General features: G+C 46.0%; 1 protein-coding gene across 2 annotated transcripts in view; it reads left to right on the top strand.

The window, feature by feature from the left end:
* TBC1D9B (TBC1 domain family member 9B) overlaps window positions 1-17,195 on the top strand; it is a 174,377-nt gene that overhangs the window by 95,177 nt on the left and 62,005 nt on the right. For both annotated transcript variants that reach the window (XM_077474303.1, XM_077474302.1), the window contains exon 7: window positions 14,214-14,444. In XM_077474303.1, coding sequence (XP_077330429.1) covers window positions 14,214-14,444 — 231 coding nt within the window. The remainder of the gene's footprint in view (window positions 1-14,213; window positions 14,445-17,195) is intronic.

The following is a 17,195-nucleotide window of genomic DNA, read 5'->3' as shown; positions in this document are numbered from 1 at the left end:
AAAGTAATATTTACAGTAGCGATTTGCTCTTTTTGTACTATAAAGGGCTCATTTTCGTTTTTTTAACCCCATTATGTTACTGGCCGATTAATCGATTATGAAAATAGTAATCGATTCATTTCATAATCGATTAGTTGTCGATTACTCAATTTGTTGTTTCAGCCCTACCGGCCGCACAGGGCCTGACCAGTTACCTTATGCCTCTTTCACACATACGGACTGTTTGTCCATTTTTCATCCATCCGTTGACAGATAAAAAACAGGCATCATAGCATCTCTATGGAAAAAAGTATGAACATCCGTTTACATCAACATCCGTTTTCTTAAAAACTGACAAACGGTCCATTTTTAGCATTGGTAGTGGATGTAAAAAACAAATGTAGAAACTGATGAAAAACGTATGTAAACTTAATTCGAACATGAACTGACGAAGAGAACGGTCAGCATGTGTGAAAGGGGCCTTGCACTGAACAATTAGATCTAATAACTAAAAGTGCCCCTTAAGCCTAGTACACATTGACCAAATGTCAGGCACCATTGTCCAGTTCAATAGAAACTGTCCGACTTTCAGCCCATGTTTACTGCAGCTGGTCTGACAGAAGCCAGCATGGGCTCACAGGAAGGGGCATGACCAAAACTGTCTGAGAGCACTGACCAAAGTGCTCTATCATGCCGTCCCTCTGTCAGAACACAATAGAACAGCAGGGGAGATTGCTGTACTAACATCGCATAGTTAATACAGCAGCTCACACCTGAGCTATTCGTTTTTTCTCTTATATTCACCGACCGACACAGCTCCTCTCTGTAACAAAATGGTTTGTTAGCCCTATCACTGGAGATACTAGGCAAGTTGTAATACAACACTTCAGAACTTTTAGTTCCGCCCATGGGGTGGTCTCTAGGCTACAACCCCACAGCCTGCTCAGGCAGAACTCAGTTTTTTCTTTCCTAGTGAAGGAGATAGAACTAGGAACCCGGCGGGCCCACAGGTCCGTATTTTTTGATACAGAAGCCTGGCTTATTGCGCAAGATGAATGATCCTGTGATCTTCTATCAACAGCTGGCTGGGTGACAGGCTGGTTCACTTATCCTTGTAGTCTCCCCAGTCCGGCCAGCGAGCATGTGCAGGTCGCAGCTAAGGCTCGGCAGGCCACGACAAACCTCAGCTCCAGAGGTGGTCAGTGAGCTTTATGCTCCGGGGCGTACATATGACCGGGCTACTGATGTCTGCGTCACAGTATGCCGAGGCCAGTAGTCTTCCCTGTACTGATCAGGAGCTGACTACCATGGAATGTCTCCCAGCTTCAGGACTGGTAAGTACAGCTCTCCCTGCCTGGCAGGGTGGAGCAGCTGGGCATTCCCTGGGAGGTGGATTCGGGGGCCCCCCTCTCTTCTCTCCCCGGTCCCTACATCCCTCCCCCCCCCCTCATGGGGGGGGGGCTGTACATGTGCTGAGCGGTGTGTGTATGTCTGGGCTCTCACCTGGGGGTTTTAGCTGTGCTGGGTGCCTGGGTCCTGAAGCTTAGTCCCGCTGGATGCCTGTGTAGTCATACCCCTGTGTTGGTGCAGCACTGTGCCTGCCACATGTTCTCTCTAGTCTCTCATAGTGCTGTTCAGTGGCCATTTTAAGTATGGGCAAGGGTCAGACTGGCTTCAGTCGGCCATTTTCTTGGTGATTCCATATTAAGAACACCAGCGGCCATTTTCTTGTAGCCGGACCACGTTTTTGTGCTCTAGCAGCTGCCCCTGTGCCCTCTGCTTCCTGTTTAGTCATCACAGGGCGCTGGGAAGGTTACCCTGTGTTCTGAACATGTGTGTTTGATTGCCCACCGATCGTGCGACTGGCCGGCCACCAACACAGTTTTCTGCTATCTTTGCATCTTGAAGCGCTGGGGATATTCAGGCATTGCGGTAATACAGTGCGTAACGGCCCAGGGTGGTGAGTCCAGCAGGAGGGTGGGACTGTCACTGTCCTAAGTCCCCTTCGGGTGGCAGACAGGGTAGGGTCAGCATGGCTTCAGAAACTGGCGTTTCTTCCCCCGAAATCCAGGCAATTGCAACGGGGTCACCTGCGGACTGCGCGCTCCCTATGGACACCCTTACGGTGATCCTCAATTTGTTCGTTGCCAAGATAGAGGCGGTACGTGGGAAGAAAGGTGCTAAAAAGCGGCCCCTGCCCCCCGTCCGTCCGTCCTCTGGGGAGAGCTCTGATGCAGACTCGGGTCCTGTTGAGGCCGGTGACCCCTGCTCTGTCTTGTCAGATGACGCTGACCAGGACCGTTCGGGTAGTGAGGATGAGTCAGTCGGTGAATATAAGAGAAAATAGGATTTTTGTGCTCGCTGTAAAATCCTTTTCTCTGTAATTGACCGACACAGCACCCACCCCTCCTTTTTCTCTTTATGTTATACTGCTTGTTGACGTACTGAATTCTGCCTGAGCAGGTTGTGGGGTTGTAACTTAGAGACCGCCCCATGGGCGGAACTAAAAGTTCTGAAATGTTTTATTACAACTTGCCTAGTATCTCCAGTGATGAGGCTAACAACCCATTTAGTTACAGAGAGGAGCTGTGTCGGTCGGTGAATTACAGAGAAAATGATTTTACGGTGAGTACAAAAATCCTATTTTTTCTGTTTAGCCCATTGGGTTGAACGAAAAATAAATGGTGTGTACTAGGCTTTAATACAAACAAAAAACACCCTCTCCCTCCATCCCTTTTGGCAGTAAGGCTCAGTTGGCACGTGATGGATAGGTAGCAAATGTATACAGTAAATGCATTCCCGATCTGGACAAAGAGCTAAAATCAGTCTCCCCCACTCTTGTGAATACAGGGATGGATAGAAAACCATAACTACCAGTTGTTATAAACCAAAATGAATAGGTCCCCAATATAATATCACTCAAGTAAATGGTCAACAAACACCTAAGGTCCAAACAAGGTTAGCCAACAAGGGGCACCCTGCAAAAGAGATCCAGGACTGTTCATAATCCAGAGCAAATTGAAAACTATCAGCAGTAGTAGATGGGGATGATAACCATGCCTGCCACACATTATCATACTTTTTTCGAGACAGGTAAGCGGGTTTATAATAGGGAATTGTGGAACTGACCAGGCCTTTCCAGAATGACTGTGGGAGCCGTAGCTTTTTCTCTTTCGTTCATTGACGGACACATCTCCAGTAATCTTGACCATAGGGTTATTATGCCACCTTCAGGAGAGGACTAGGCAGAACATGTAATACATGTGAAAACAACAGAACTTTACAGTTCCGCCCAGGGGGCAGTCTCTCTGGTAATAACCCCTTAGCCTGCTTCCTGCAGCTCAGTTTTTTTCTGCCTAGTGAAGGAGAAGGACCTAGACTCCCTGCGGGACCATCGGTCCTGGGATTTTTTGCTGAATGTTTGCCTTTTACTCAAGTTTTTAGATCCTGTTTTTTCCTATCAACAGCCGGCTGGGTGACGGGCTGGATAATCTAGATCCTTGTAGTCTCCCCAGCCTGGCCATCGAGCGTGTGCAGACCCTAGCTACGCGCTGGGTCTGCCACAACATGCCCCTCAGGCTCCAAGGGTGGCCAGTGAGCGCAACGCTCCAGGGCACACATATGACTGGACTACCGATGTCCTTGTCACAGTGTGCGGTGGCCAGCAGCCACCCCTACTGCTCGGGAGTGGGTCTGTGATGGGATGTCCCCAGCTCATCCAGATGGTAAGTACAGCTCTTCCTGCCTCTGCGGGATTGAGCAGCTGGGCATTCCCTGGGAGGTCGATTAGGGGTCCCTCTCCTCCCTATCCCTATTTGCCCCCCCCCCCCCCCCCCCCCGTGGGGGATGCTGCATGACTGGCTGCTGAGCGGTGTGGGTACCTGAGCCAGGGGTCATCTTGGGGGCTCTGACTTTAGATTGGGGGCTGCGCTGGGTGTCTGTGGTCTCCCCGCTGGGTGTCTGGAGGTCTGCATGTGCTGATCGCCATATCGCTGTCTGTCGCCATTATCTCTGTTCATTCACTGTGTACAGTTTTGTCGGCCATTTTCGGTGTGCCTCAGTGGAAAACATGGTCGGGGGCCATTTTTCAGTAGCTCAGCGGCCATTTTTCAGTAGCTCAGCGGCCATTTTCTTTGTGATTGTCCCTTATACAGGGTGACCGACGGCCATTTGGTTGTAGCCCAGCATGGTTTTTATCCTCAGTGCTGGTCCCTGCTGCTCAGAACGTTTTTGCTCAGGACACCTGGGAGCTGATACTGGACGCAGACACCTGTAACTGAATGGTGCAGCACTCGGTCGGGGTGGTGAGTCCTGCGGTGGGGTTCCCTCGGTCTGCAGCAGCTAGGAGGGTGGGATTGTGCACCTGTCCTAAGTCTCCAAGGGTGGCAGACAGGATGGGTCAGCATGGCTTCAGAAACTGGTGCAACCGGCTCATCTGCAAACAGTGCAGTGCCTTTGGACGCTTTGTCGGTGGTCCTTGAAATGTTCGTTGCCAGGGTGGAGGCGGTGTGCATGCGCAAAGGTGGTAAAAAGCAGCCCTTGGCCAGGAAGACTAAGGAGCCACGCCGCTGGCAAGGGCCCTCATTTTCCGATCAAAAGAGGCTTTTTAGTCCATCCAGGACTTCCGCTAAACGCTTCCAGTCCGGCAGGACAACCTCTGAGGGCAAAAGCGTCCCTGGACCTACAAGCCTAACAAGCCTGCGAACAAAAGTGCTACCGCATGAAGGTTTGCCCCTGCCCGTCACTCGGGTGGGAGGTCGCCTTTGGGAGTTTGCAGCCCAAAGGGCCTCTCGGCTGTCCAACCAATGGGTCTGCGAACTGATTTCAGCTGGCTACAAGGCAGAGTTTCTCTCTTGGCCACCAAACACATTCTTCGACTCCAGCATACCCTTACTCCCGGCTTACCGGGAGGCCCTCTTGGGGACACTAAGTTAGTGCCTGTTCCGGAATTGGAAAGGTTTCAGGGGTTCTACGCCAATCTGTTTGTAGTCCCCAAAAAGGAAGGGGTACGTCCAATCTTGGACCTGAAAGCCCTCAATTGCTTTGTAAAAGTACAGATGTCGCTGCACTCCATCATGGGGACTCCCTGGCATCTTTGGACATCCAGAATGCGTACCTGCACATACCCATATGCCTCAGGCATCAGGGGTTTCTGTGATATGCAGTAGGGGGAGCCCACTACCAGTTTTTGTCTCAGCCGTATGGCTTGGCATCAGCACCCTGAGTCTTTACCAAGGTATTGGCTCCAATTTTGGCGTTGTTACGACAATGTGGGATCGCAATCATGGGTTACCTAGACGATCTCCTCCTGAGAGCAGCTTCCGCCTCAGAATTAAAGGAGGATGTGGCGATCACCATGCAAACCCTGCAAGAATTTGGGTGGCTGTTGAACCTCAAAATGTCGGTGCTTATATTGACTCAGGGCCTGGAGTACCTAGGCTTACTGTTGGACTCCGTGGAAGCAAGAGTGCTTCTCCCTTCAGACAAACTGCAGACTCTCAGAGCCACGGTGAAGCTGTTGATGAGGATGTGGTTGTCACTGCGCTTCTGCATGCAAGTCCTAGGCCTCATGGTGGCCTCCTTCGAGGTGGTACCGTAAGCCTAGTTTCACACCAGAGTCTTGCAGAAGGAGATATTGACAAAATGGGGCAAATCTCCGTTATCTCTGGATCAGGAGATTCGGGTGAGCCAGTCGGTCAGGGACTCCCTGCTCTGGTGGCTGAGGTCCCTAGCACTTCGGTCCGGAAAGTCGTTCCTACCTCTACATTGGAAAGTGATCGCAACGGACGCCAGTCTGACCGGCTGGGGTGGAGTACTGGGAGTACAGTCGGGGGAGGAATCCAAGTTGCCGATCAATATGCTTGAGTTCCGAGTGATCACGCTATGCCTCTCCACGTGGTCGATGAGACTATGAGGGTGTCCGATCAGGATCCAGTCAGACAACACCACGGCGGTGGCATATGTCAACCATCAAGGAGAAACAAGAAAATCGGCTGCAGCACAGGAGGTCGCTCACATCCTTCAGTGGGCAGAGCAACATGTACCAGTACTGTCAGCCATTTACATTCCGGGAGTAGAAAACTGGCAGGCGGACTATCTGAGTCGCCAGATGCTGGACCCAGGAGAATGGTCGTTGCATCCGGAGGTGTTTAGGCTGCTGTGCCTACAGTGGGGCACACCAGATGTGGATCTCCTGGCCTTCTGTCTCAATCGGAAGGTGCCGAGATTAGTTTCCAGGACAAGAGATCCTTGGGCAGACGCGTCAGACACGCTGGTGGCTCCATCTACGCCTTTCCTCTGCTAAAACTGTTACCACGTCTACTCCGCAGGGTGGAGGCTGAGGGGATTCCGGTGATGCTGATTGCACCAGATTAGCTTCGGCGTCCCTGGTACGCCGACCTAGTACGTCTGGTTGCGGATGCTCCCTGGCGACTACTGATGAGCGAAGACCTTCTGTCTCAAAGTCCGATTCTCCATCCTGCTTTACCATCACTGGTTTTAACGGCATGGCTGTTGAGAGCCAGGTGCTAAAGAACCGGGGCATGTGGAACTCTGTTTATAATGTTATTATAAAGCTTATGGCGCTACCTATACCAGAATGACTAATTTATCTATAAAATAATACCCAGGTTATATTTCCCAGTGCTTGTGCCAGTGTATAAACAATGGAATTAGCTTATCCTCACTCCACGTTACCAGCCATATATGCACTGTACTATTGTAAAGGAGATAGCAACCCAAAAAAGAAGAAAAGGAAGGGAAAGGAGGCTCAAATCAATATCTTATATGAAGACAGAATCCCTAACAAAAGGCCCCGCTAATGCGTGCTCACTTCCCACCTACCCCCTTTATGTACACCCCTCTGTGGTGTGCCCAAAATGTATTGTACCCGAGGTGGGTAATGGGCGTAAACTAAATAAATATTCCTTCAAATATAAGTGGTGAAAAAAAAAATAATGAAAATAGAAGATCCCAATTAAACAAATAACTATACGTGTTTAGTGTATCCTTCTTACAGGAAGGATCTAGGTAATGTCCACATGAACGTTCTATTGTATCTGATGTAGTACAAACTCCAGATCCTTATCTCACAGATACTATAGAATCCAACGCCATTAGAAAATATTATAAACTAATAAAGTGTCCTCAAGGTGCAAATAGTGCTAAAGTGCAATATATGCAAAAAAAACTTGATGCAGCAAAAAACCATCAGTAAAAATATACCCTAGACCCATGCAAAAAATCTAAAAGCTACAGTGCAGAAAAAACGATAATTGCAACAATATTTTAGACCGTACAGACAACCGTATTAGGTTGTCTATACTAAATAGCAATCCACAATAATCAAGTGCAAAGATTATAAAGTTTGCTAAAATATACAACAGTAATGTCCCAAAAAGTGCTGAGTGAAAGCTGTATATATAAAGTTCAATAAATGTCTCATGAAGTTCCAGATGCCTCAAAAAAAAGGGAGCAAAGGTGACTTTTGTGTTCACATAAATTCAGTGACTTCTGTGCTCGTGCCCCTTTGGGTCCCCACTCACCAGATTCCTCTCCCCCTAAGGGGTTACGGCATGTAGTATCTCCGCCTGTGTACGCCCTGTATCGAATACTTTCACCTCCTTGCTGTGTAGTTGGCACCCAGATGGCGCTCCTTTTCAAATGATGATCAAGCGGGCAGGTGTTTCCTGTATTCTGGTCTGCAGTCCCGGCGTACAGCGTTTACCCTGTCCTATTTTCTCCACAGCTCTTCCTAGTTCTTTGTGCATCCCTCTGTGAACTCTGTGATTTCTACCATTTTGAGGGCATGGAAATCTTCTCAGAAGATATACCATCGTACCTGGCAGGCCTACATCTCCATGTGTGAGGAGAAGGGGTGGCGTCCATGCACCTATTCCGTTTCCAGGATCCTTCTGTTCCTACAGCGAGGAGTAGACCAGAAATTGGCTTTAAGCACCATTAGGGGCAAATATCAGCCTTGGCTGTTTTTTCCCAACGACCCCTGGCGTCTCACTCTCTAGCGAGCACTTTTATACAAGGTGTCCAGCATGTAGTCTCTCTGGTGCGTCCACCCTTGCCCCCATAGGATCTGAACCTGGTGCTATCGGCGCTTCAGAAACCGCCGTTTGAGAATATTAGGGAAATTCCCTTGTTGACTCTTTCTCAGAAAGTGGTCTTCCTAGTGGCCATTACATCAGCTGGGAGGGTTTCGGAACTGGCGGCCTTGTCTTGCAAGTCATCCTATCTGGTTATCCACAAGGATAAGGTGGTGTTGCATCCGCAACCTTCTTTTCTGCCGAAGGTGATTTCGGCGTTTCACATCAATGAAGACATTGTGTTACCATCTCTGTGTCCTAAACCGACACATCCTAAAGAGAGGGTGGCCTTCATTCCCTGGACGTGGTCCAGGCTCTAAGGGTATATTTGTCTGCCACGGCTCCCTTTCGGAAGTCAGACTCTGTTCTTTTCGGTAGCTGGTACGAAAAAAGGTATGGCGGTCTCGTCGGCCACCATTTCCAGGTGGATCAGACAGATTGTGGTCCAGGTCTATGCCTTGAAGGGGCAGTTGCCCCCCTTTCCTGTCACAGCCCATTCCACCAGGGCAATTGGAACCTCTTGGGCTTTCTGACATCAAGCATCAGTCGCTCAAGCGTGTAAGGCGTTGACTTGGTAGTCAGTTCACACCTTTGCCAAATTCTACAAAGTGGATGTAAGCACATCTTCGGATGCCTGTTTTGGCCGCAAAGTTTTGCAGGCAGCCGTGTAATGTTGCAATTCCGCACTCTTTATTCTGTTTAAAAAACAGTTCATTTTGAGTATTAATGCACTGTTGAATTTGTTGGCCGCAAGTTCTGATGCGGTTAGTTAAGATGGTGACTCCCCTGTTAGGGAGCACCGTTGGTTGTGGGTGAAGTTTTATTGCTGTTCCCAGCCCTCATTATGACACTGCTTGGGGACGTTCCTACAGTCAAGATTGCTGGAGCTGTGTCCGTCAATGAACGAAACCGAAAAATAGGATTTTTCGACTCGCCGTAAAATCCTTTTCTCTGAAGTTCATTGATGGACACAGCACCCTCCCCTCCTATTGGTTTACGTTATACTGCTTGTTGATGTACTGAGCTGCAGGAAGCAGGCTGAGGGGTTATTACCAGAGGGACCACCCCTTGGGCGGAACTGTAAAGTTCTGTTGTTTTAACATGTATTACATGTTCTGCCTAGTCCTCTCCTGAAGGTGTCGTAAAAACCCTACGGTCAAGATTACTGGAGCTTTGTCCGTCAATGAACTTCAGAGAAAATGATTTTATGGTGAGTACAAAAATCCTATTTGTCTAGTGTTGAGTGATTGCCTTGCATGCATACCAGAATATGAGGAATAGTGACCCATCGTTGGGAGGAATAGTCCCCCATTGGTGGCACTGGGAGAAATGGTGCCCTATAGTCAGTTGACAGAATAGTGTCTCATATCAGTGGGAGAAATAATGACCCAAGGGCTGGCTAAAGGCAAGCAAAGGGCCACATCTGGCCCCCGGGCATCAGTTTGAAGACCAATCACCTAACAAATAGACTTTTTCAGTGCTTGAAAAGGTAACGGACAGCAATAAGGATTGGAGCTGCATGTAATCACTGTGAAATGCCAAACACTACTAGATCAACAGAAAAGGGAATTTTAATCATCTCATGTTTGGCAAGGAAGCAATATCCTGAAGTTATTTATATTCATATCCCTAGATGTGCTTAGTCTGCAGAATTGTAAGTAATGAAAAATTTGTTAGACTAGAATATAGCAATATAGACATTTTATTTATGTATCTGCCCCATCCAAATTTTTCTATACTAACTCTTTTTTTGAGAAATTTTGGTTTAGCTTCCTACAATAGTTATGCAATAATCAAGTATTGAAAAGGATTTTTTTTTCTCATGGCAGTGTTTACCAAAGTGAAGCATTCAACATCAGTGCTAGTTTTGGTCATTGCAAATGATAGCATTAGTAACTTGAACTTCTGAGGGCTAGATGGCACAGATATAGCGGTGTCTGCGGACTGATGGTTAGTGCTATCTGTGAGAATATAAGGTGACATTAGTGATAATTGCCTGTACTTGGCAAACAGTAAATAGTGTGAACATGATATAAAGTAAAATTTCCTCAGGCCTCGTTCACATCTGGTGTTTTGCGATCTCAGGCAGAATCGCAGTGAATAATGGCAACATGCATGTTTGGGTGCCATTCATTTTTAATGGGACCTTATAACGCGGTGGGGTTTTGCTGCAATTGTCATGCAATAAATCATGGCACCAAAATAAAATGTAACCTTTAGTTTAGTAATCTAAAAGTATGTCATGACCATAAATGTCAATTCCTATAGTGTGAGGTAACAATAAATATAGTATACTTGTTTTCAGTACCTCCAAGTAACATAAATCTATATACTGTAGATGTCAACTTGTGTAGCAGACAATCAATATGAATGGGACACAATGATCTCAATATCACTCCCTATATGGTACTATCATATTTTCTTGCTCACCGCTTTATTATTTTCACCTCCTGAAGAAGCTCTAATATAGGCGCGAAACATGCAAAGTTTAAAGAGCAAGTAAATCTTGATGGGTTTTACTTCCTCTTTATTCCCCTGCAAAGCAAAAGCATAATGGGCTAGTATGCATTGCATACTAGCCCATTATGTTACACTTACCTGCAAACAAACCCTGCAATGTCTGCGATGTCCCTGCTGGTGGCCGTGTCCATCTTCGTCCCTCTTCCTTCTGAGGCCATGGACTCCGACTCTGTGACTGGCCAGAGTTGCATGATGTCACTCCGGCGCATGCGCACGGTCACGGCACAGGCCCTATAGAAACGGCCCGATAGTACCCTTTCTTTAGTGCACATGCGCCGATGACGTCGGCACAACCCTGTATGGTAAAAATCCCCTAAACCATGCAGGTTTAGGAGATATTTCCAGTACCTACAGTTAAGCCTTCTTATAGGCTTACCTGTAAGAAAAAGTGGTGTGTAAGAGTTTACAACTGTTTGGTAGCACATACTTTTCCATTCCTTTTTTACTTGGGGCTCACAAGATTTAATATCTTTTCCAACTCAATGTTTTTCCTTTTTTGCTGGGGTGAGGGACGTACAAAATATGCCTGCCAAGACATTGGCTTTCTACTAGAGAAGGATTTTTGTGGATATGTTGAATGGTGGGGCTCATCCAATAGTGGTGTTTTTGTGTCCACATGGATGAATGTACCCGCATGGCATATCTGAGAGAGATAGGTCTTGATAGGTCATCAGAGAGAGAGCTTCAAATTCTGAGTGAGATAGGATTTTTAGACACTATTCCTTTCTCTATTAATGTACATTTAATGGGTGGGACAGGTGAACAGTGATAGACGCCATCTGCATCCTCTAAGACCATACTGGTGAGTATGCCCAATTATATATTTTACAACTGTTTTCGGTAAACGTAAGATACCATACTATATGGGGTTGATATTATTATACAGGATTTATATGGCGCCAACAGTTTGCGCATCGCTTTACAACATGAGGGCAGACGCTACCGTTACAATACAAGTCAATACAGGAGGAATCAGAGGGCCCTGCTTGTTAGAGCTTACTGAGTTCTTGTTAATCTCGAAACCTCTAGTAAATCAACCCAAAGTTCTTGTTAATCTCCAAACCTCTAGTAAATTAACCCAAATGTGTGTATTTAAGGATTGTCAGTCTTGTTTTCAAATGTAAATTCTGTACAATTACATAATCTATAAAGAAAGGACACTCCGTGCAATACTTCTATGCCAAATGTAATATTTTCCACTGTCTAGAAGTTCAAATAATATGATACTTGCTCAAAGCCATTATTTTAAGCAGCATCAGAACACAGGTTTGCACTGAAGATAGATATCACTTTTGAGTAACTCCACTTTTTTTGAAAACCCCTGCCACAGGCGATCTTTGTAAATTGCAAGGATTTTAACAAACTTTTTAGGAGATTCCTACCTTTTGTTATTCTGAAGAAATAGCTGTTTGTGTCCATGCACAAAGTGAATGTGAACGGAAGTGGTTTTATAATTATGAATCAGATGCTGCACTTGCAGGGTTCTAATGAGGAAAGCGGCAGGCTCAGAGGGTCTGCATCCCTTTTCGACATGATTTCCCTTTAAGAGTATCTCACCAAAAAATTACACTTGTTCTAAGAGATGCCCAAAATCTGACTGGTATCTTAGTACAGATTTCTGGGAAAATCAGTAGGCCAATCACACATGCAGGAAATTATATTTTTTGGGGGGTGTTGTATATTGAGATATTGCTATCATTATGACCCATATATATTGATAGGAATTTACATTTATGGTCATGAAACATACTTTTAGATAAATTAAATAAAGGTTAAATTTTATCTTGGTGGCCTTTGGTGCATTGGGATATGCACCCTCATCCAATTTGAATCTATAACTGCCACATAGGATTGGCTTATGACTATATAAGGCTTTTACATATTTTAAAGAAGTCCATATGTGTTGAGATTTGTCAGATATGAAAACCTATCCCAATAATTGTTCTCCCCCAATCTGTGTTGTGCTGGCAGTTTCTGCCATTGCTACATATCACCTCCCTTGTTGACATAAACTTCTTTAGACTTCTTCTAATGTTTCTTGCATGTGGATGAAAAAAGTCAAGTTTTTTTTGTTTTTTTTACTTATCTGAACACAGGTGCATTGTTGTCTATGGAACAATGCACACGGCTGCGTAAAAATCAATAATACAGCAGTGAGTTCAGAGCCTTAAAATACTGTATGTTTTTATGTTATGAGTACAGTAATTTATACACATACATGTGAACTTTAGACATGTATACACATACCCACATTTACACGGCTATACACGTATGGAACATTTTTACTCAAGATCTTTCTGCCACCAAGATCCTACATATAAACATCAGTAAATTATTACTTCTGTGTGCCTAAAAGTTGGCTTAGCAGGACTTACAAGATCAAATATATTTTCCTGAAGATGGTTGGATTATGCCTACACATCCAACCACCCTCTAAAGACAGTGGTCATCGGGTCTGGCAGTAGTGAAAACATTACTGGTTGGCTGTTGTTAAGCCCAGTACACACAGGCTGAATGTAGGGAGACATCGGCCGGTTCAATAAAAAACCTACCAACATTCGGCCTGTCTGTATGTCAGCTGGGCCGACAGAAACCGGCTGTTTGGCCAGCTTGTGTTGGATGTGCATGCTTGAAAACCATCAGCCAACCGGCTCCCAATCAGCGCCCTCAGCCAATGACAGAGAGCGCTGATTAGAGTATTCTGGCGGGGCTGTCCCTGTCTGAACACAACAGCGGGGGGGTCGCTGTACTAACGTCAGGTCATTGGTACATTGGCTCTGACCAGAGTTGCTTCTTTTTTTTTTTTTCTTTTTTTTTGTCCAAACCACTTGGTTGAACTAAAAAAGCTATTATGCCCATACAAACGAGTGGATTTTCCGTTGGAAAAAACTTGGATGGTTTTTCCGATGGAATTCTGCTCAAGCTTGGCTTGCATACACATGGTCACACAAAAGTTCTCTGAGCTTTCAACCGTCAAGAACGCGGTGACGTACAACACTATGACGAGCTGAGAAAATTAAGTTCAGTGCTTCAGAGTATGCATCAACTTGTTTCCGAGCATGCGTAGGAATTTAGCGCGTCGTAATTGGTACAGACATTCGGATTTTCCAATCGGAACTTTTTACGACCGAAAAATTGAACCTGCTCTCAATCTTTTACTGGCGGAAATTCCACAAGCAAAAGTCAGACGGAGCATACACACGGTCGGAATTTCCGACCAAAAGCTCACATCGGACTTTTGCTGGTGGAATTTCTGATCGTGTGTTTCAGGCTTTACACTATAACTGAGACTGGAGTTCTATTAGCTATTGTGTTAAATAGAGTGTTTTGTCTGGTTGGCGGCTTCTTGAGATGAGAATGTCAACCATATTAAGGTGTGCATGAAAAATAAATCAATAATTTATGTCATGTTAAACATGTTTGACTTCAAAGTCAATTGTTTGTGGCCATAGTTTTAAAACTTGCATTCAGTTGTCACATTTGGTGGTGATACACAAGTAACCACATTTTGGGAAATAAACATATTGACTATAGTGTATCTGATGCCAAATGTTAGCAGATTGCAATTATTTGTAGGTATTTGAGTGACTACTTATTGTGGAGCCTTCTAACCCATAGGTTACGATTGTGGAGAAAGCCGACAGCTCCAGTGTCCTGCCAAGTCCTCTGTCTATCAGCACCAAAGGAAAAATGACGTTCCTGTTTGCCAATCTGAAAGATAGAAATTTTCTGGTGCAGCGCATCTCTGATTTCCTGCAGAAGACCTCACTGCAGAGTGCTGGAGGGGACGATAGTGGGGAGCAGAGGACTGCTGCAAGGAAAGGAAGCAAGGGAAATAATACATATGAGGTAAACAGTCCCCCCCCCCCCCCCTTTTTTGGAAGAAATAAGAAACAAGAGGATATTTATAATGGTTGTGGTAGTTGGGTGGTTCTTAGTTTTCCATGGTTACCACATCCCTGTCCAATATAGCTAATGTGTTTTAGAAAATAAAATAAAACATCAAGCTCATACAAAATAATATCTGGTGTTGGTGAATAAACAATTGGTGCCAGCTGAACCAAATTTTCTAAAAAGATTCAGCTATCCATTGAATAAACCACAAAATAATCATCATGTTCTCTGTATCATAATTTTAGGCTTTCTCCACGGCGCTATGTAGACATCATGTGCTTTTTGGAGGAAGCATGCATGTGTCTGCTCTGTATTCCCAATGCTATTTTATTTGTACAGAATAAGAAACAAGGGAAAGTAGAGATGATTTTATGTCAACTATTTCCCCCTCATTCACATTGAACATGGCTTTAAAATTGCGCAACTTCATCTGAAATCACATTATTTCAATGCCGCATTGTCGGGTCCAACTTGTAAGACATCTGTGCGGCTTCATGCACAGATATCCATAGAAGTCGCACCCGAAATTGGCAAAAGCAGTGCAGGAACTACTTTTGCAAATTGGTGTAGCTGCAACTTCTCATGCGATTTAGCCTGTCAAATCACATGTCAAGTCGCTACAATGTGAACGAGGGCTTCAAGTCTTCAGGCGCCTCTGTACATCATCCACACCCTCATTCCTCTACAGTTTCATTGCTGAATGTAGCCAAAAAAATCCAGAAAGGGGAACCCAAAAATAATTACGTCTGTTTGTGAATTTTGAGACAGGCAATAATACACAAGTTGCATTTTGGTAAATCCAGCCCTGGCATATTCCACACCAGAAAATGTAATACTAGTTGGTGTGACCCATTGCGGTCTGGCAACATTTCTTTTACTACTGATCTAATGTACAGAAAGAAACAATTGGCTACTCTAGGTTACCACACTTTGCATATCGTTGCTCTTGCATGGTCTTATGGAGCAAGCCTGTATGTTTTGCTGTGACAGACAGCTTGTAGTTCATAGATTTTTTTTTTCCCCCTGCTATTCAGTAAATGTCTGCTTGTATGGGATGTACAGACAGACAGCTGATTGAGAGTCTAAAGGATCCTGGCATTGCACATATGATCTGCTCATTGTACACGCAGTGTAAAAAGATAACAAATGCACATTTCTCTTTCTTTCATTGATGGATTCAGCTCCTTTAAATCTTGACCGTAGGATTATCATGCCACCTTCAGGAGAGGACTAGGCAGAACATGCAACACATGTAAAAACAGCAAGACTGCATAGTTCCGCCCAGGGGCAGGTTCCTCTGGCTATAACTCCTCAGCCTGCTTCCTGCAGCTCAGTTTTTTCTGTCTAGTGAAGGAGAAGGACCTGGCTCCCTGAGGGTCCCGTTGGTCCTGGGAATTTTTAGATTTTTTCCACAAGATTTTGATCCAGTGATCTTCTATCAACAGCTGGCTGGGTGACAGGCTGGCTAATATAGATCCTTGTAGTCTCCCCAACCTGGCCATCGAGGGTGAGCAGGCCCTAGCTACGCGCTGGGTCAGCCACAACATGCCCCTTCTGCTCCAGGGGCGGCCGGTGAGTTATATGCTCCGAGGCACATAGATGACCGGGCTACTGCTGTCTGTGTCACAGTGTGCCAGCATCCTCCTCGTACTGTTCGGGTGATGGATCCGCTGCATGACTGGGTATGAGGTGCGTTGTATGTACCTGGGCCGGGGGGCCTCCGAGGGGGGCCTGTACCTTGGTAGGGGCTGCACTGACTGTTTGGGTCTGTTCGTTGTCTTTCTGCCCCTTTTTCTCTGTGTGTGAGGTGCCTGTGTAAAATTATCCTCAGAATGTGCTGGCACAATATTTCGGTGCCCGCCGCCATTTTCCTGTAGTTTCTATACAGAGCATGGCTGTTAGCAATTTTCTAGAGGCCCGGCTGGCATTTTCTTGGTGTTTGCTATACAAAAACGAACAGCGGGCATTTTCTTGTAGCCTCAGCACGGTTTTACCTCCAGTGCTGGCTCGTTTTACCTCAGAACAGCGCATTTTTTCGCTCTAGGCACCTGTGACTAGAGACAGAACACAGAGGTCAGTGGCAGCGCGGCACAGCACTCGGTCTTGGTGGTGAGTCCTGTGGTTGGGCCCCTCAGTCTGTGAGCAGCTAGGAGGGTGGGATTGTGTACCTTGCCCTAAGTCCCCAAGTATGGCAGGCAAGGTGGGTCAGCATAGCATCAGAAGCTGGTGCTTTTTCCCCAGATATCCCTGTAATTGCACCTGGCTCAACTGCAAACAATGCAGTGCCTATGGACGCTTTGTCGGCGGTCCTGGAACCGTTCGTTGCAAGGACGGAGGCGACGTGTGGGCGTAAGGGGGTAAAAACGTCCCCTACCCCCCCTTCTGGGGAAAGCTCTGATTCAGACTCAAGCCCCACGGTGACTACTGGCCTGTTCCGACGTGTCAGAGGATGCAGACCAGGACCGTTCGGACAGTGAGGATGATTCCGTGTCCGGGTCAGCGCAGGAAAAAGCGCTAGTAAGAGCACTTATAACTGCTATGCGGGATACCCTGAAGATATAGAATGCAGCAGGATCTTCTGCTGAGGTGCACCTAAGGTGTTTCCGTATTTGACTTATTTTGATAAGTTCATCTGCAAGGAATGGGGAACCCCGCAACGGGCCTTTTCAGCCCCAGGAAGAATGGCGGTGGGTTACCCCTTTGAGG

Source organism: Lithobates pipiens, unplaced genomic scaffold (assembly GCF_037356315.1).
Source record: "Lithobates pipiens isolate NorthernLeopardFrog02 unplaced genomic scaffold, aLitPip1_a1.2 Scaffold_8, whole genome shotgun sequence".
Taxonomy (NCBI): Eukaryota; Metazoa; Chordata; class Amphibia; order Anura; family Ranidae; genus Lithobates; species Lithobates pipiens.
This window is presented reverse-complemented; position numbering and strand designations above follow the sequence as displayed.